Raw genomic sequence first — 20,231 nt, 5'->3', positions numbered from 1 at the left:
CCAACTCCCGGAGTCCACCCAAACCCATGTTCATTGAGTCAGTGATGCCATCCAACCATCTCATCCTCTTTCGTTCCCTTCTCCTCCTGCCCCCAATCCCTCCCATCGTCAGGGTCTTTTCAAATGAGTCAGCTCTTCGCATCAGGTGGCCAAAGTATTAGAGTTTCAGCTTCAACATCAGTCCTTCCAATGAACACCCAGGACTGATCTCCTTTAGGATGGACTGGTTGGATCTCCTTGCAGTCCAAGGGACTCTCGAAAATCTCCAACATCACAGTTCAAAAGTATAAATTCTTCGGTGCTCAGCTTTCTTTATAGTCCAACTCTCACATCCATACATGACCACTGGAAAAACCATAGCCTTGACTAGACGGACCTTTGTTGTTAGGGGGAAAGGCCTTTATATATATCATGGTGAAAAGAAACTACATAAAGAGGCAAGGAAAATTTTTTCATTCATTAAATGAAAGAGTTAATCGGTCAGTCGTGCCGACTCTTTGTGACCCCATGTACTACAGCCCACCAGCCTCCTCTGTCCATGGAATTCTCCAGGCAAGAATACTGGAGTGGGTTGGCATACCCTTCCTCAGGGGATCTTCCTGACCCAGGGACTGAATCCACGTCTCCTGCATTGCAGACAGATTCTTTACCATCTGAGCCACCAGGAAAGCCTTTATTCATTAAAGCAAGCTTAAATAATTCCACTTTATAGAATTGACAGCATTAATAACAAATGCAAGGAAAAAGTGAAAATAAAAGCCTTCAATAATTTGAATGCATCACTTACAACAACATTAACTTAGAGATGGTAAAGCTATCCTAGTTATTCACAGAAAATCTTCGGGAGAAACTGTCCAGTGGAACCAGCTCTCAATACGGTCACAGGGGGACTGCTCTGCACAGCAGTTAGCCAGAGCCCTGTGTGCCGAAGTAGAAGAATCTGCAAACTAAATAAAATAGAGATAACAACCTGCATGGAATGCACCAGTATGTGTGCAAGGAAACACTTACATACATTTGCTGGCAAATGCACTCAAATTCTCTGAACAGATGGAAGAGAAACGGCCACCTACTTCTCTAGGAAGGGGTGCTAAGGCACTCTGGATCTGAGGTAGGGAGAGACTCTTTTCTGTATTCCCTTTTATATAATAAAAATTTTTATCATTTGTGTTTTTTTCCGCTATAAAAGACTGTTACTTAAAAACCTTTTTAAATGATTGCCATTAAAACAAACGTGTAACTTGATGACAGGTTTGATACACTAACGTGCATTTAGGGGTGACTGACACTGTCATCGCGAGCTGAGCTTTAAGGATAGATACAAGTAGACTTCACTGACCCGGAACAACTCAGGAGTGAACTGCACTGGTCCATGCGTGCAGTCACTTACACCTGCATCTTTTTCAATACATGTACAACTGGTCCTCCATATTTGCGGATGCGGAATCCAGGGATACAGAGGGTCAGCCATGGACCTGAGCATCCCTAAATTCTGGTATCCGCCGTGGGTCCTGGAAGCAGTCCCCTGAGGACACTGAGGAGTCTGTACACAGAAGTAGAAGGAGACAGCACTCTGGAGAAATGGTATACAGACACGGAAGGGAACAGCACTCCACAGACAGGAAGCGTCTGAGTGCCACCTAAAATGTGTCTGCATGGTAAGCCATGTGGGCTGGAAAGTTAAGCCTAAAACGGTCATCTGAGCCCAGGTCACAGAGGATCCAGAACATGAGGCTTAAAGCTGAGAGCTTATTGTGGAGATCAGGGTCTCCTAAACATGAGAACCTACAGGCCCCAGTTTGAGAAAGACTGCAGTTAACAATGGAGACTGCCAGCTGCTTGGCTGGACAAGATGCCCCACCCACCAGTCACAGGCTCAGATGGCAGCCTGGGCCAGCAAGCAGGAGGCTCCCTCAGCTCCGGTGGCGATGGGAGATAAAAGAGAAGCCTCACTTCTGCAACAGTATCTGACTAGCTCCTCAATCGAAAGGCCAAGCAGATCCTGAATACAGAGTCCAACAAGATGGGGAGAATATTTTGACTAGTCAACTGTGACGGACAGAATAACGAGTCCACCCACTACTTTGTGATCTTAGTCTGCAAGGCCAGAGGCTGGTTATTCCCGGGTGCTTTTCCGGCCACCAGAATAAAGCCGTTAGACATTTAGCTTAGCTTTATTACTTAGGAGAAAAATAGTATGAATATACAGACTATCAGTTGGTGTTGTTAAATCACTAAGTCGTGTCTGACTCTTTGGGACCCCATGGCCTGCAGCATGCCAGGCTTCCCTGTCCTTCACTATATCCTGGAGTTTGTTCAAACTCATGTCCATTGAGTCGGTGATGCCATCCAACTAATTCTGAATTTTATTCATTATACCTTTTTAAAAATTCATTAAAAATAGATGAATATGAAAGTTGTTTATAATATTTACCAAAAGCCATAATTAGAATTACTATCAGAAGTGTATTCTAGGCTGTAGCCTGAAATGCAAAGAAATACACTCATCCCTCATTAATCCTCATATTATCATAGTCATTGTGAAATCACTCTCAGCTCTGGAGTCAAAAGGTTTCACTGATGGACACTATGCCATTATACATTAAATATGTAATATATACACATACTATATACATATCAAACAAAAGCATCTAATTATTATTTCTTATGAATTAAGAAAGGTACATACATTTTGCTTAAACTACAACAAAAATAACCATTGTTTAAAAACATATTGACATATTTGATTCTCTCTCTTGGCCATCACAGCTTTATGGTAGAAAGAGAAAGGTGGTTACTGCTGTCATTTTAAAGACAAAGAAACAGGCTCAGAGGGTTTACCAGTAATACCAAAAAGCTAGAACTCCAAGTTCTTCTAAATCCAATCTAACTTCAGAGTCCTGCCAACCTAGCTAGCATAAAACAGCAGTGAATGAAAACAGTGAATTAAAACAGCAGATTCTCTTCTCACCAAAGAAACCACAGAGATAACACCCCTCCTCTGTGTACTTCTCATGGTTAAGAAGACTGAAAATAAAATGATCCCTCAACCCTGGGAGCCCCACTGACCACTCACCAATGAAAATCTGTTTGCCCAGACATCCATATAAATACTGTCATCTCTGTGTCATGACACGAACAAGGCTGAGAACACTGCTACTGAGAACTCAGGAACATACAGAATGCTCTTAAATAAAATTTGCTCAGAAAATATAAACTCATAAACTTTATGAAACACCTTTAAAAAGAGATTGATATCAATGATTTAACAGAATTCTGCTTCAAAGTTAACTGCAGGACTTAAATCCTGACACAGTGGTTCTCAATCACATGCACAACTCGCCTTTTTTACTGGAGTGTAACTGCTTTACAACGCTGAGTTTCTGCTGCACAGTGAAGGGAATCAGCTAGGTGTACACACGTATCCCCTCCCTCCTGAGCCTCCTTCCTGCCCACTCCCCCATTGCACCCTCTAGGTCATCACCGAGCACCGAGCTGAGCTCCCTGTGCTGTACAGCAGCTCTGCACTGGCTACCTACTTTACACGTGGTACTGTGCACTCCTTCAGCACTCACTCCAGATTCCTTCAGCACTCACTCCAGAAAGTTAAAGAGGCACGCAAATGAGTAAGAGTGACGGCATTACTGGGGTGGCCTTGGATTCACTATAAACCTCAGCCACTCGCACACTGCAGTGCTTATTATCAGTGTACTCAGAACTCATAACCAACTGCACCATGCCCCTACTGATGGCATGTCCACTAAGACCCACACAGTCACATAGTATTACCCTGTCATGTATGGATGTGAGAGTTGGACTGTGAAGAAAGCTGAGCGCCGAAGAACTGATGCTTTTCAACTGTGGTGCTGGAGAAGACTCTTGAGAGTCCCTTGGACTGCAAGGAGATCCAACCAGTCCATCCTAAAGGAGATCAGTCCTGGGTATTCATTGGAAGGACTGATGTTGAAGCTGAAACTCCAATACTTTGGCCACCTGATGCGAAGAGCTGATTCACTGGAAAAGACCCTGATGCTGGGAGGGATTGGGGGCAGGAGGAGAAGGGGACAACAGAGGATGAGATGGCTGGATGGCATCACCGACTCGATGGACATGAGTTTGGGTAAACTCCGGGAGTTGGTGATGGACAGGGTGGCCTGGCGTGCTGTGATTCATGGGGTTGCAAAGAGTCAGACACGACTGAGCAACTGAACTGAACTGAATCTCACCTCATCATCAGAAATTCAGAGACATGGGCCCTTAGTTTAGTCCCATTCTAATCAGCTTCTAGTCTGTCAATATTAACTCTCAGAAGTTCAAAATTTTTACACATATATAGAATCCTTACTTTCCTGTTTAAATTAGTGAATGCTAAAAAAAAAAAACAAACCTGGAAGAAAGGTGTGTAAAGAACAGTCGCATTGTGACTTGCAAGGCCTGCTCAGTGTCTGTGGGTGCCACCAAGCCTTCACAGGACCGCCAGACTCAGTGCTGAATCTGTATTCTCCACCGAACACCATCTTCAGAGTGAAACTAACTCGGCGGCCCAAAACACTCTAGCACCTTCCATCCTCCGGGCACCTGACCCTCGCGCAGTGGGGGCCCAGGAGGCTTCCCTACCACCTTCCTCTCACATTCCTTTCTTCCACGCAGATCACACGCATCAAAATAGGAGGGAAGTTCATCACTGACGTCTGATTTCTGCTGAAGTGATCACACCTTTTTTCAAAGACTTCACGAACACGATACAGAACCAAGAGTGACTTATAGCCAAAGTTCACAAAGTACTTTCATGCCGTTTTCTATCGGACGCTCGTAACAGTTCTTGAGATACAAAGTGCAAACGTCTTATAACTATGAAGAGTGAAATCAACCGACGCTAAACAACTCTACCAAGTTATGAAGGTAATCAACAGCCAAGCCAGGACCAAAAGCATGTTCCACCCTTGTCCCGTGTCTCTCCACTCCATCACAGAGTCTGTGAGGTTTTATTCTGTTCTATCCATAGAAGGATTCCAGACTTTAGGTTTTTAGAAAATCATGTCATCAAACCCATTTACCCCTACTTACCTTGAGACAGAGATTCAACTGGCTACTCACATTCAATCAAAGAGTAAGCGTCAGTTTTATTTAGAGTGTGTATGCTGAGAGTTTCTGAAATCACCTTTCATGATATTCACCACCCGCCCCTCATGCACCATTGGTGGAAATGTAAACTGGCGCAGCCAGTCTGGGAAACAGTATGGAGGTGCCTCGAAAAATTAAAGCTCGAGCTACCGTAGGAAGAAAACAAAGACACTAATTAGAAAAGTTACACGCGCCTCTGTGTTCACTGCAGCATTATTTACAATAGCCAAGATACAGAAGCAACCCAAGTGCCCATCAACAGATGAAAGTGTTCACAGACAGACACACACACACACCCCCCCCAACCTGGGCCACTCAGCCACAAAAAAGAATACTATCTCGTCATCTGTGACAACACGCATGGAGCTAGAGAGTATTACTGCTAAGTGAAAACACTCAGAGAGACAAGTACTGTACGATTTCACCTACAGGTGGGATCTAAAACACAAATGAACACGACAACCTGAGTTACAGAGAACACGTGTAGTGGGGGAGGTGAGTGGTAAGACCCAGGTGGTTAAGGGAGGGAGATTAAGGAGGCACGAACTTCCAGCTACAGTACAAGTGTGTCGTGGGTATGAAATGTACCCATGGGTACCCACAGGTACGTGGGGAACATAGTCAATAACCAGGTAACACCTTTATAGGTGACATTATAACTGATTCATCCTGGTGATGATTCTGAAATATACAGAAATAACAAATCACTACTCTGTGTAACAGAAACTAACATAGTGTTAGAGGTCAATTACACTTCAAAAATAAACAAACTCATTTTTTAAAAAAAGAGAGAGAGAGATCAGACTGTGGTTACCAGAGGGAGTGGGGGAAGAGAGAATGGGATAAAGACGGTCAAAAGGTATAAAACCCCAGTTAAAAACTCAGTCAGTGCTGGGGACGTAACGTACGACGCGATCAAGTCCACTCACACAGCTGCATGTTATAAAGCTGCTGAGAGTAAATCCTGAGAGTTTTCATCACAAGGGAAAAACGTCTTTTTTCCTTCTTTAATTTTCATGTATAGGAGCTGACAGCTGTTCACTAAACCTGGGGCAGTCACTTCACGACGTACGTAGTCGTATCACTATGCTGCACAGCCCAAACCCGTACAGTGCTGTGTCTCCATCATATCCCAGCAAAACCGGGAGGAAAAAAAAAACCCTACCCTATATTATGCTATTTTTATTTTCCAATCAAAGAAAGAAAGAAGTAATCTGGTTAAAGAAATACAATAACAATATTCACTCCTCTAAGAGCTTCCCTCATCTCTCCACTAGAAAAAGAAACAGATGCCCAAAGGGCACCCTGCCCTTTGGGGTGGTGCCCAAAAAGATCAAAACTTTTTTCAAACAAAAAGTATTTCATGAAATGATTTTTTTAAACAATAAAAGGAATAAAAACTTTTTAAAAACCAAATAAATCAACACAAAATAATAAAAAAGCAAAGTACGATTAAAAGTAAAATTACAAACTGAAGAATTAACACAGTCCAAAGAATATAAAAATATTAAATGTCTCATAAATGAAAGAATAAACACCTAGTACAGCAAAAAGCAAAAGTGAAAGAGGTAAATACAAATTCCAGGATTTAACACCTCCGTGCAGATGGCAGCAGGCGGTAGAGGCAACCCGCAGGCCTCACTGGCCCCAGTTACTAAAGACCCAGAAGCATGAACAGGGCCTCTGGCCCGTCCTCTGGCTGCAGAAGCTTCAACACCCCTGCCCTCTGGGCCGTGGACATCTGCGTGGGAGGAAGACAGCGCTCCAAGACCACGGAGCTCCACCTTACTCATCACCTCCTCCAACGCAGAGACTGAGCAAGAGTACCCGCCGTTCACTCTCCCCAGCCCCAGCTTTTAAATTAAGGGCTGCAACTCAGAATAAGAATCGCTAGGTCCCGTAACAACAGTAAATGAATAATTCTTGTGTTTTGACCAAATTAAATTCAGCCATACCTTAAAAAAGGCAAATTCTAGTTGTACTTCAAATTATATTCTAAAGTAAGTACAAATCATACGTATTTCAGAGCTGACTCCCTGGAAAAGACCCGGATGCTGGCAAAGATTGAGGGCAGGAGGAGAAGGGGGTGACAGAGGATGAGATGGTTGGATGGCATCACCGACTCAATGGACATGAGTTTGAGCAAACGCTGGCAGATGGTGGAAGACAGAAAAGCCTGGTGTGCTGCAGTCCATGGGGTTGTAAAAAGTCAGACGTGACAGTGACTGAACAACAAGTTGTGTAGGTTAAATCTGTCAAACATATTAAGTACAATACAAACCATACATTTCAAAGAATTACAATACCATGAAGATGTAAGCTCTAAACCATGGTAAATGTAACTTGGTCTTGCTGTGATGACTCAGAAGGCATTTCTGGTGTTCAGTGACCTCATTGCCAATACTCTGGCCACCATTTGAAGAAACCACAAGTCAAGTAGTGGTGTTATGATACAAGGTTTAAGGCAGAAAAGTTAACATGAAGGGCATCTCCATCTTCTTCCCATGCTTACCAAACACAAAATGATTACGTCAATTTCAATCATACCTGAGGGAAATAAATCAAAAACTTACCAAGAGATTCTATGAATCCCCAAACTGAGTACACTCTAAGGAAGTGGATTTTATAATGGCCTTATAAAGAATTCTAGATAGCTACACCAGCCTCAATGACCAATGCAGAACAGTGCCAGGTACAAAGTATTATACCACAGATCACTCATTTATATCCTCAACTGTCAAGCTATCAAATTATCAATACATATTTACAAATTAAAATGCTGGCTTTCAACTCGTATTCCAGTTTAATGCTTCCACCTTTTGAAATAAACATTGTTATGAAAAAACACAATAGTAACCACTGAAAACTTGGAAACTAGTATTTTCGTATGTGGTTTTTGGCTTAAAATGTCCTGTGTGACATGTCAAAACCTGTACACAGTAAACACAACCAACACATAACCTTGATGAACTTGTGTTGTCCCTTATTTTCAACAAAATTTTCTGCAGATACTTGTCATCAAAATCACACACTGCACAGCAAAACAACACCAAAACTTAGTTCTCATGTCCTCTCTAGTAATAAGAACACAATAAAAAGGGAAAAAGAAATATTTTCTAAAAATAAACTCATTGTTTATATTAAATAGAAAATACCATTTTAATTTATATAAAAGACTAACAATGACCAAGACCTTGAAAAAGATTCCCCAAATATCACATGACTTCCTCTTCCAAATATATCCAAGACACACTGGAATCTCAAAAAAAACAAAACTTCATAATTCTTCCTGAACCACGTCCATGTATTTTTAATGTGCAGACCTTGAGGACATTAACACACTTCTGAACTCACTGTGTTTCATTTTAGCCAATGTTTTCTGCACAAATTCATGCTGTTTCAAATAATTTTTAATTGAAATTAATAAAAAGTCTAAATTTTACCACTACTCAAGGGACAACATTTTAAAGGACTGGTTAATTTTCATTAATGATCATGAACACTAAACATATCTTTATGCTGGTGCAGCTTTGCTACCCAACCAAGACAAAATTATTTCTGAAATGACTAATTTCTGGATGCATACACGCTTGCAGAAGACCATCAGATGTACTAAACTGATAGCTCTATGCTTTATTTTCAGATTCAAATGATAAATAAGAAGGAACTGAAAGAGGAAAAGGCTCCACCTGATCTTTACCAGTTCTGCCTACTAAGACAGAGTTTGTGGTTTATCAACAGTTCTACAAAAAAAAAAAAATTTAAATAAAGCACATATTGCTTGTGAAGGTAAAAAAAAAAAATAGCCTTTCAAAGCTCTACACATTAAATTTTTTTAAGATTTAAGAAATATAAAACAGATGTTGGAAATACAGCAGAACCTTTTACTAACTTCACTGTGATAACAGAGTATAACTTAACACGCCACTATTGAACATCATCTGTATGATGGCAACTTCCAAAAATCTGCAAGAGATCCAAAGACAGGCTTGTCCTTAAACACCTAAAATCCAGTGTTCACAGAGAGCAACAAAGACCAAGTTCAAGGTGGACTATAACTGCCATGAGGCAAATATCAAAAGGATAATTACTCAGCGACTTCTTTTTATATCTTTTACTAATGTAGCTTCACTTCCACAAATTTCACCTGCTTGATAAAGTTGTTACATTCTTAAAGAAGATAAGATATTGATAGTAATACCTCTCAATACCTTTCACAGTTTTCATTCTTTTTCTTTAAAAGCCATCTTAGTACCTTAATAATAGTGCTTCAACAGTTGAACAAATAATCACTGAACAGATATTTAGGGTCAGACACTGTTTCAGGCTCTGAGTAAACAAAACTAAACCCCACAAGCCCCTGCCTAGGCAGTTGACACCATAGCTGAGAGACTGCTTCTTAATCAGCTTCCTTAGTCACAAGTATTTAGACCAAAAGCAATATATTCTTTACTCTTAATTAGTCACAAGATTCTGAATATGAAGTACAACTACCTTTGGAACGAGATAACTGCCTGGAACCCAACTGAGAGCTGATGAGACATGTGGCTGTCTCCCCTCCATCACCTGAGGACACCCCAGGCCCCCCAGCCCCTCTGCACAGCACTCAGGGACCTGCCCTCCCCACACTGGGCGTGGACACTGCAGAGCAGACCACAGCCCTGACACCACCACAGTCCCTGACCTGAAACTGACATCCTGTGAGAATGCCATCTTCTCAACTGCTCTGCCTCTGTGCTCGGCACATAACTGGCGCTCAGAAACACGCGCTCAATGAATGAAAGAAGACTGAGAATCTCCTATGACATTCACACTCTTCTTGCCATTTTCGTCTTTTGACTGATCCCTGTTAAAAGATGCTAATGTAGTATCACAACAACTCTGGTCTAGCCTAGCATAGGGGATGTTCTCAACAGGCGGCTTTCTCAAACTGCTGCAGAAAAGGTCAAAGCTATTAGAAAATGCTGATTATTTTAGGGGCAGCACAGCCTAATGGTTCGAGAATCAGAAAAACAGATTCAAGTCGCAGTCCCACATCTGGGAGCTGTGTGTTACTTAACCTTTCTGAGATTCCATATCCTCATCTTTATGAAAATAACAATCCCCACTTCATGTGGCTGTACTAAAGAGAATATGTAGACTCTTTCCCAGAAAAGGCAATGGCACCCCACTCCAGCACTCTTGCCTGGAAAATTCCACGGACGGAGGAGCCTGGTGGGCCGCAGTCCATGGGGTCGCTAAGAGTCGGACAAGACTGAGCGACTTCACTTTCACTTTTCACTTTCATGCACTGGAGGAGGAAATGGCAACCCACTCCAGTGTTCTTGCCTGGAGAATCCCAGGGATGGGGGAGCCTCATTGGCTGCCGTCTATGGGGTCACACAGAGTTGGACACGACTGAAGCGACTCAGAAGCAGCAACAGCAGCAGACTCTTTCCACAGCTACTGACACACTGTTAAATATTAGTTTTATTTCTATTTCTGTAATACATCTAACTGGAGGCCTAATCAGAGAAAATAAATTGGTAAATTAGGTGCTGTAACCATGCCATCACTTTATTTCATTAACTGGGAAGTTACAAACCAAAAAAAAAAAAAAAAGAAGTCTTAATGAAATTCACTCTAAATATACTTACACACATATTAAAGCTGTTAACCACAACCTACAAACGGAGTATCACTATAAACCGGGAAAATGAGAAAACCCAACCGACAGAGGTATACTTGATCCTCAGTTCAGAGATCTTTGCACCACAGCAAGTTTGCATCATTCTAATTAATTCAGGTGTACCCGGCTTTCTTTAAAATTAAAATGCTCCCCTGAGGGCTGTCTATCAGGTGTTCACACCTCACTGTGAATTACTTTCATCAGATAAATACATTAAGTAACACCACCTACTGAAAGCAACTGTGATTTGAGGAATGGTGAGCCAGGTCCGTAGGGCAGGGGAGGGCTGTGCCGGGCTAGCTGGCCAGGGTCTCCGTGCACTCACGGGGCAGCACAACGACGAGGCACACACCCGGAGAGCTCCCAGGGTCAGAAAAGCCATTAAAGTGATGCCCTTTATGGACACTTTCAGGTCCCTGATTCTACGTTCTCTGGTGAAGTGTGCCCAGAGAACCCAGAGCCTGAAACAGTGTCTGACCCCAAGGATCTGTTCAGTGAACATGTGTTCAACTGTTGAAGCACCATTATTAAGGTATTAAGATGGCTTTTAAAGAAAAAGAATGAAAATTGAGAAGGGTACTGAGGTATTACTATTAAAATCTTTTCTTCTTTAAGAATGGAACAACTTTTACCAAGCAGGTGAAATTTGTGGAAGTGAAGCTACATTAGTAAAAGGTATAAAAAGAAGTCGCTGAGTAATAATCCTTTTGATTAAAGCTGCAAAATTAAACAACATGTGAATAAATAAAAGCACCTAATGAGACAAGTTACAATCAGAAAACGAGCTCTGCAGCATCCCTATCAGAGTGAGAATCGATAAACGCTGAGCCCTGAAGATGACTCGCTTCCTACCCTCCAGGCAGCTGCGGGGAGGAGGGGGTGATCTCAGAGCCAAACATTCTCAACTACGTTCCAGGTAGAACCGAAGGGTCTGTCTCGGAGGTGCGCCCCTGAAGAGCCACAGGAAACTCTGCCCCTGGTTAGCAGCTATGAGAAAATAAGCGCTGCTTTCTGCTCCAACATGGGGTACGCTGTCGGAGCTCTCACTGAAGATTTGCTCTAATTCATCCTGGTGCGCCTGGGGTGAGAGAAACTCAAGAATTCCTTAACCAACACGAAGCTGGAGCAGAAAAGCATCGTAACCGCATTTTACTCACAGATTTTGTTTTCCCCCCACTTCAGGCAACATGTAAATCTCCTAGACCATCTTATGTATGATTCACCAAAGTTCTACTCTCTAAATGCCAGGGTTTTCTGGGGTTTTCAGCGTGTGTGGAGGGGTATCAATGGGCTTCAAGGCGGCCTCCACAAACACACATACACGGCACATGTTCCAGTAAATCCTGTGATGGGAGGCAGGGGCAGAGTGGATGTAGGGCCTGAATCGGGGGGGGGGAGGGGGCCTGAGTACAGGAACCCCAAACAGCCCCACCCCAGGCAGAGGGTGACAGGTTAGTAATGTCCCCGCAGGGCTACCCTGGTGGCTCAGTGGTGAGGAGTCTGCCTGCTGATGCAGGAGACGGGGGTTCGATCCCTGGTCCAGGAAGATCCCACACGCTGCAGGGCAACTAGGCCCGGGCACCACAATCGCTGAGCTTGTGCTCTGGAGCCTGGGGACCACAACTCCTAAAGTCCGCACACCTGAGACCCGTGCTCCACAAGAGAGAGGCCACCACGGCGAGCGGCCGCCAGAGAGTAGCCCCCGCGCGTCACAACGAGAGGAAGCCCACTCGCAGCAACAGAGACCCAGCGCGGCCAAAAATAACTACATGAATCTAAAAATTAATAACGTCCTCGCTGCTGCCCACCAGCCAGCACACACTGAGGGTCACGTCCACAAGCGCAGCCTCTGTGAACTCACTGGACCAACATTAATCTGACCAACAGTCAGACACTGCGCTCAGACCACTTTCTGTCGTGCATTCTGTAAATGCTAAACACGCCAGTGGCTGCACTACACTGTTCCTTAAGAATACAGTCGCTGGGTCACCGGCTGGTACTCGAAGAGGTCACTTGGAGCAGGGCAAGCAGACGCTAAGACCTGTCTGCGTGTCTCTGCATTACTATCTTAGAGGTACCTGAAGAACGTGATACAGGCAGAAGCAAAATGTTACGAATCTGTGTAAACAGTATCCCTCAAGGCAAAAACCTATCAAATGCAAAAGGGAGCTCAGCAGGACACAGTCAGGATTCTTTGGCCTACGGTTGTGATTTTAAAAACAGGAGACAGTTAGGACTATTCACATGAGCTGGAGATCAAAGGACGGAGCATCTGATACTGACTGGGCTGGAGAAACTGATAAAAGTGGAAAGTTGGTGGCAAGGTGGGATCTGCTCCTAAGAGAAGTTACTCTCTCTGGCTAAAGAGAATGGCATAAAGAAGACAAGGTCTGCTAAAAGATGCACAGAAAACCACCAATAAATAAAAATGTTAGCGCAAAGATTCACTAAATATGGACATGGAAATCCTAAGAGTGGTGCAGTGTGAATACCACAAGGGCAAGGCTCAGTAAGCATTGTGGAATCACACCTCATTCATTAACTTCCCAGAAGACACTGTATTCCTGCTTAAAAAAAGTACCTGTGCCACACAGTTTATACTCCAGAACTAAAGAGCCTCTTGATGAGAGTGAAAGAGGAGAGGGGAAAACTTGCTTAAAACTCAACATTCAGAAAACTAAGATCATGGCATCTGGTCCCATCACTTCATGGCAAACAGACGGGGAAACAACGGAAACAGACTTTATTTTTCTGGGCTCCAAAATCACTGCAGATGGTGACGGCAGCCATGAAATTAAAAGACGCTTACTCCTTGGAAGGAAAGTTATGACCAGCCTAGATAGCATATTCAAAAGCAGAGACATTACTGTGCCAACAAAGGTCCGTCCAGTCAAGGCTATGGTTTTCCCGGTAGTCATGTATGGATGTGAGAGTTGGACTATAAAGAAAGCTGAGTGCCAAAGAATTGATGCTTTTGAAGTATGGTGTTGGAGAAGACTCTTGAGAGTCCCTTGGACTGCAGGGAGACCCAACCAGTCCATCTTAAAGGAAATCAGTCCTGAATATTCATTGGAAGGACTAATGCTGAAGCTGAAACTCCAATCCTTTGGCCACCTGATGTGAAGAACTGACCCATTTGAAAAGACCCTGATGCTGGGAAAGATTGAAGGCGGGAAGAGAAGGGGACGACAGAGGATGAGATGGTTGGATGGCATCACCAACTCAATGGACATGAGTTTGAGCAAGCTCCAGGAGCTGGAGATGGACAGGGAGGCCTGGTGTGCTGCAGTCCATGGGGTTGCAAAGAGCTGGACACGACTGAGCGATTGAACTAAACTGAACTGACTTCCCTGTGCGAAGCTACTACACATGAGAGCCAACAGGGACACTAGATTTAAATACGTAGTGAGAAGTGAGAAAGTGTTAGTCACTCGGTTGTGTCCAACTCTTTTGCAACCCCATGCACTGCAGCCCGCAGGGCTCCTCCATCCATGGGATTCTCCAGCAAGAATACCGGAGTGGGTTGCCATGCCCTTGCACAGGGCATCTTCCCAACCCAGGGATCGAACCCAGGTCTCCCACATTGCAGGCGGATTCTTAAAATATCTACATGTTATCAAATCTACTAAAAACCAATAGACTGAAATAGAGACTCTGGAGCCAGGCTGCTCTGGGCAAGTTACTTCATCTTTGCCTGCGGGGTTTTTTATCAAGTATGCAGGACTGGCTGTCGGTGACTCAGGCACCACACAAGTAGGGGCTACGGCTCCTGCCCCTGTAGGTGCGGGGGCAAGAGCACAGAACAGAAAGCAGGGGCGTGGGGCCGCTGCCCAAAGGGAACCCCCGGGAGGAGGCGTCTCGCACCCTCCTCCGGCAAGAGCCGCTCTTCAGTTCCCTGAATCTTCCTGGGGAAAGCAGAGGTGACACGCCTCCAGTAAGTTCCGCAGTGAGAACTGCAGGCAGCCCGTTCCTGCTGGCTGAGCCTCCCTGACGGCTGGAAGCGAGAAAAAGACGGTGGACCAGGTATGATGACGGCGGCCAGCTTGGAGGTCTAATGGGAAGAGCACCGAGAGCTAGATGCCAGCACCTGGCTCTTTGGGGGTGGGGCAGAAGCTACCAGAGGCGCTGCCCTGCCCAGAAAGCAGCCACGCGGAGATACCCCGGCCACTGGCCGGACGCCCCCGGCACCCACCCTCCAACACAAGAGAACGCACCAGGGACACACCGACCTGCTCACAGCAGTACTGAACGCCCCGTCACATGTGACGGGTGCTTTCCAAAAACTCATGCAATGCCCTTGAAACAAGTCCAAACAGGTGAGAGGAAGACTGTCCCTCACCAGGGCCAGCCGTTATCAGCTACATCTCAACAATGCCATTTCTTCTTTTTTTTTTTTTTTTGAGACTATTTATTTATCTGGGCTTCCCTGGTGGCTCAGCAGCAAAGATTCCACCTGCCAATGCAGGAGACAATGGTTTGATCCCTGGGTTGGGAAGATCCCCTGGAGAAGGAAATGGCAGCCCGCTCCAGTACTCTTGCCTGAGAAATCCTATGGACAGAGGGACCTGGTGGGCTACAGTTCACAGGGTCGCAAAGAGTGGGACGTGACTTAGCAACAAAACAACAACAAAAAAGTACGTATTTATTTGTCTTGGTCCTGCCCCAAGACATGTGGGAATCTCAGCCCCCCAACCAGGAATCAAACCCGTGTCCCCTGCACTATCAGCTCAGAGTCTTACCCACAGGAACTGCTAGGGAAGTCCCCTACGATGCCACTTCAAATCTCTACCTACATCCTAGTTACCGAGGATCTGCCTCTGAAGACATTTATGATCTAAATCATTCAGGACAAATAAAGGAAGTTAAAACTTCTCTATTAAAAAGTAAATACGAAACATGCCAAATACCTTAATTATCAATCTTAGCATAAACCAAGTTTACCCTAACCATCGTACTTCCTACTGGATCAAATAGATAGTCATCAAAAAATACACCAATATACTGAGAAACAACAACTCATTCAAAAAATAAACCAATGTTTTAAGAAAAGCAAAGAGCACTTTAATTGATCTCCATCCTCCTCTTCCCTGCTAGTTGTTTAGTGTGTCATTCATATGATCTTGTCATTCCACCCCTACCCGCACCGATGGCTACTTTAGGATCGGTCAGCCCCAAGCCCACTTGGGCCACTGGGACCCAACGTTCTGGGGATGTGGGGAAAGAAACTACCCCCATTAGGACCATGACAAGGCAGTGTCTGCCATCCCCAGAGTTATAAACAAGAAGCAGGGTTCCTGCCTGTCTGAGAGCCACGCTACCACCACAAGGAACCTAAGTCTCCCAGTGGCTGCACTCCTGTGGGTGGCGAGCCCAGAGGCAGAAAGAGCCGAGGTCTCTGGTGACCTACTTCTAAACTTCCTTTTATGAAATATTAAGTTTCCTTATTATTTAAATTGGTTTCATGTTGTACCCTAAAACATCATAATTTACACATTTTGTTTTACATGTCCATTAGAACATAAGAATGTCGTCCATGTTCATGTAAATGTTAGCAAAAAAGTGTTCTGTTTTAAATAAACTGATGCCCATATGAGACTCATTAAATACATAGCTCTCACTGACAGTTAAATAAAAATATCTGAATAACTTTCTGGAGTAATTTCTGGACACTCTGCCCTTCAATAATTATCAATAAGACAGAAAACTATTTTTAAAACATTTATAAACATCAAACTCTCAATCTGACATAAAACTTTTGTTATTTGGTAGTGTTACTTTTTAGAGCACAAAAAGGGTAACTCTTAGACCCTAAAATATTAGTCAAGTTCACAGTGTTTAAGTCACAATCAAAAAAGAACTGATGCTAATGCTTTTTACATAATTAAGTTTAGCTTTTTAAAAAAAATCTTTAGACTTTGCTGCCAGTGAGCTATTTTAATGGAATACGTGGGTAGGACAGATTAACTGCAACCTACAGAGAAGCCAAACATGTTTATTTTAACCACTTATAATATTTTCAACTTCATCGTGCTACATAAACAGTTAAAATACAAAGATGTTTCCGATGAGCAGTGATTTAAACAACGAAACCAAAAGAGCAAGAAGGTAATAAAAGAAGGGCAGAAGTAGAAGATGCCTACTGAAAAGGCTAGCTCCTAAAAAAACAGATAAAGGCAGAGAGAGGAGGTAAGGAGTAGACCACTCGGGACCCCCCCAACACAGGCATGGAGCTGGTGTTCCACGAGGCAGGCCCATCCTTTCGTCAGGAATCAGCATGCATTCAAAATGGCAGAGAAACCCACGCTGCCCAAAGGAATTTAGCCTGTTCTACAAACACGGCAGGTCAGCATTATTTCACACACCTTAGCTGATGTTATGGTAGATATTGTGAAGACTTATTCCTATCATAAATACACTACAGAATACATTTAAATTGGAGCTGAAAAAAAAAAACAAAAACATATCCATTGGACTCTTCAAAGAGAACGTATTTGGACCTGGAAAGACCGTAAGCAGACTAATACACACAGGAAAACAAAAGATAACCTCTTCAACCGGAGAAAGCTCACGTACAACCTAGGATCTCTCCTTGCCTGGGGGACAAACCTGACCACAGCTGTGGCTCAAGCAGGCCTGAGTGGGGCAGGCAGGGCCACTGGAGCCAGGAACAGGCCTGCCTTCCTACCTAAAATTAGCCCTGCCCACCTCACCGCAGCTGGGCTGGGCATGTCTATTTTAAGGTGCGCGACTCCAGATTGCTTAGGAGCATGTAATTGCCGGCCAATTTGGGGAGCTGCGAGTGTGGAGAGACTTCCCAGCCAGCCTCAAGGGTGGACAACCAGTCTGGACAAAAGTCTCACACTGAATCATCATGCTATCTGGGGTCTAAGTACACGGGTGGTGAAGTCATCCACGGGAGAGATCCATGAAAGATACAACACAGGGACAGAAGGCAGAGAAGACGAGCAAGAAGAGACAGCGCCTCCTCTCATCCACCAGCCCTCCCCCACCACCCAGCACACACACACCCCCCCCACAAAAGTAGGGAGGAAACCAACAACAGGCATGATCCTGAGGTGTCCTCATCATCTCGGGAAATTATGATGTAGCAACTGACAGCTGAAACCCCTTCCAGGTAACGCCACAGGGCCGTTTACCGCCCTCTGAAAGCCCCTGGCTCCCGGGGTAAAGGCCGCAGAGAGGGCTGCCCAGTCCACATTCCACGTCTGGGGAACTTGAGATGGGAACTGGTATGGCTCCCGCTTGTACCAGTGAGAAAATTTTCACCAGCGTTTTAAACAGGAGCTGAATTTTCAAGAAGGAATGGAAGAATATCCCCGTAAGTAACAATAACGTCATCAACAAAGTTGTGAGTTACACGGCACTGACACACTCCTGAAATTTAAGCTACACAGATAGCATTCCTGATTCCTACCACCTTAGAGCTAAAACTCAGCCTCTATTTTCCGACTGGAACTTGAGACACCAGACACAGAAGGTATATTTAATACAAGTCCTGTCCTGATACCACTGCATTCCACCTGTCTACACCCTAAGCGTTTCTTCTGAACTAGCAAAACACACGTACCTTCATTTTCAGAGGCATGACATTTCACTTTCAATACCAAGTCAAAGGTCCTTTCTGGATTTTCCCTGAAAGAAAAAGAACTTTGTTAGTATTTCTTTCCTATGACAAAGTTTATATTCTCTTAATTCTAATAGTTAATCTTGTTCTTGTCTCAATAGATTCCATGTAACAATATGACCAGGCTTCCCAGGTGGCTTTGTGGTCAAGAAGCCACCTGCCAATTCAGGTGAGACCCAGGTTCAATCCTTGGGTCGGGAAGATCCGCCAGATAAGGAAATAGCAACCTACTCCAGTATTCCTGCCTGGGAAATCCCATGGACAGAGGAGCCTGGCGGGCTACAGTCCATGGGGTCACAAATGAGTGGGATGCAACTTAGCGACTGAACAAAAATAAACTACATGATCACAAAGGAGAAGAAATAAAGTGTTTTCCTGGTTCAGCAACTTAAGCGCACTGAGGCTAACAGTTCAGAGACTTCAGGAAAACATTTAACTTCTCAGTCTGCTTTCTCACCTAGAAAGTACCTTGCTAGGGTCACAGAACAACTGTGAGGATTACAAATCACATAATACATGTGGAAGTACTTTATAAAGTATTAAGTGCTATATAAATAGAAAGCATTGCCTTTATCTTATCAAACCAAAATTGAAAAGCCAGAACGTTCCTAACAGGCGCTACCTTTCCCCACCAGCAGAGTTTAATGGCAGGTTCTCTGGCTTTTATCAAAGGACTTGCAATATAGACACAACGGAATGACTGGTTCCAGCTGCCACGTTCTAGAGCACCATGAAACACTCATAATGGTCCTTAAAAGTGGAACTTTGCGTATACTGTCTTGAGACAGAATTACAGTAGGGAAGCACGCTTTAAGTGCCAAACTATACATAGCCTCCGAGGCCAACCCAAAAAGATAACGTCAACTATCTGGGAAAACTGGACTCCTATTTCAATATTGGAGTTGATCACTAAGAACAGTAAGGTTTTGCTTCATTCAGAAGTTACCAACATTCACTAAATGCTCACACATTCAAGGTATACTTTGTTAATTTCAAGAAGTGAACGGAAATCTACTGAGACATCTTGTTTAGAAACACTGTGTTCTTTTTAACACAGTTCTGTTTTAATCTCTTTCTGCCAGAAGATAAAAGATCAAGCAACATCTGACACCACAAACTCCATGTGACCAAAGTGTTAATGTATTTGTTATTTCTGCCACTGGAGTCCTTGGTTGTCTGTGCACTGGCTGTTTTTAATCATGCATTTCCCTCAAGAAACTAACAGCTATGTTGGCTTCTAAGCAAGCGCTCTATTTTTTAAAATTTATTACAAGAATCTAGAAACAGAGAAATTGGCAAGCCATATAAATTACTCTGCAAATTCCTCAGCCGTCCCACTATTAAGTTGCTTCAATGAGAATAATCTGAACTCAGGTGAGCCTCCCTCCTAATCCAGTTAATGTCAAAAGATACACTTTTTTAAGTCCCATACCTAGCACCCTCCCCCAATATATCAAACACTGAAGAAAATTATTTTCCTATTTTCCTAAGTCTTTAGAACCTCTCTTAAGTGTAAATACAAAATACTCTGTAACACTGGGAAATGATAAAGGCTTTTAACGCTAAAAGAAATATATACACGATATTCATGAACTCGGGTAGGTGGGGTGGGGGTTGGTTTAAGAGGGTGTCAAAGGAAGAAAGAAGGAATTTTTTGCAAAGTAAGTTTCCGGAGGAAAATATAAAACTCCTGCCCCTAAGATAACTGAAAGAACACCACCACACTGTTCAGATGGCTTTTTGCTTGCTCAAGGTCCTGAAGAAAAGCCCAAGGGGCACCCAAGGGGCACCCAA

At 43.7% G+C, this 20,231-nt stretch overlaps 1 protein-coding gene across 1 annotated transcript in view; it reads right to left on the bottom strand.

Annotated features, from left to right (window-relative positions):
• Positions 1-20,231, bottom strand: part of DENND1B (DENN/MADD domain containing 1B) — a 270,331-nt gene that overhangs the window by 248,373 nt on the left and 1,727 nt on the right. The window contains exons 4-5 of the mRNA XM_010831135.1: positions 19,060-19,093; positions 18,381-18,445 (exon numbers count right to left, since the gene is read on the bottom strand). Of these exons, the coding sequence (XP_010829437.1) occupies positions 18,381-18,445; positions 19,060-19,093 (99 nt within the window). The remainder of the gene's footprint in view (positions 1-18,380; positions 18,446-19,059; positions 19,094-20,231) is intronic.

This window comes from Bison bison, unplaced genomic scaffold (genome assembly GCF_000754665.1).
Source record: "Bison bison bison isolate TAMUID 2011002044 unplaced genomic scaffold, Bison_UMD1.0 scf7180017864524, whole genome shotgun sequence".
In the NCBI taxonomy this organism is placed as follows: Eukaryota; Metazoa; Chordata; class Mammalia; order Artiodactyla; family Bovidae; genus Bison; species Bison bison.
The sequence above is the reverse complement of the archived record's forward strand: the minus strand, read 5'-3'. Positions and strand labels throughout refer to the sequence as shown.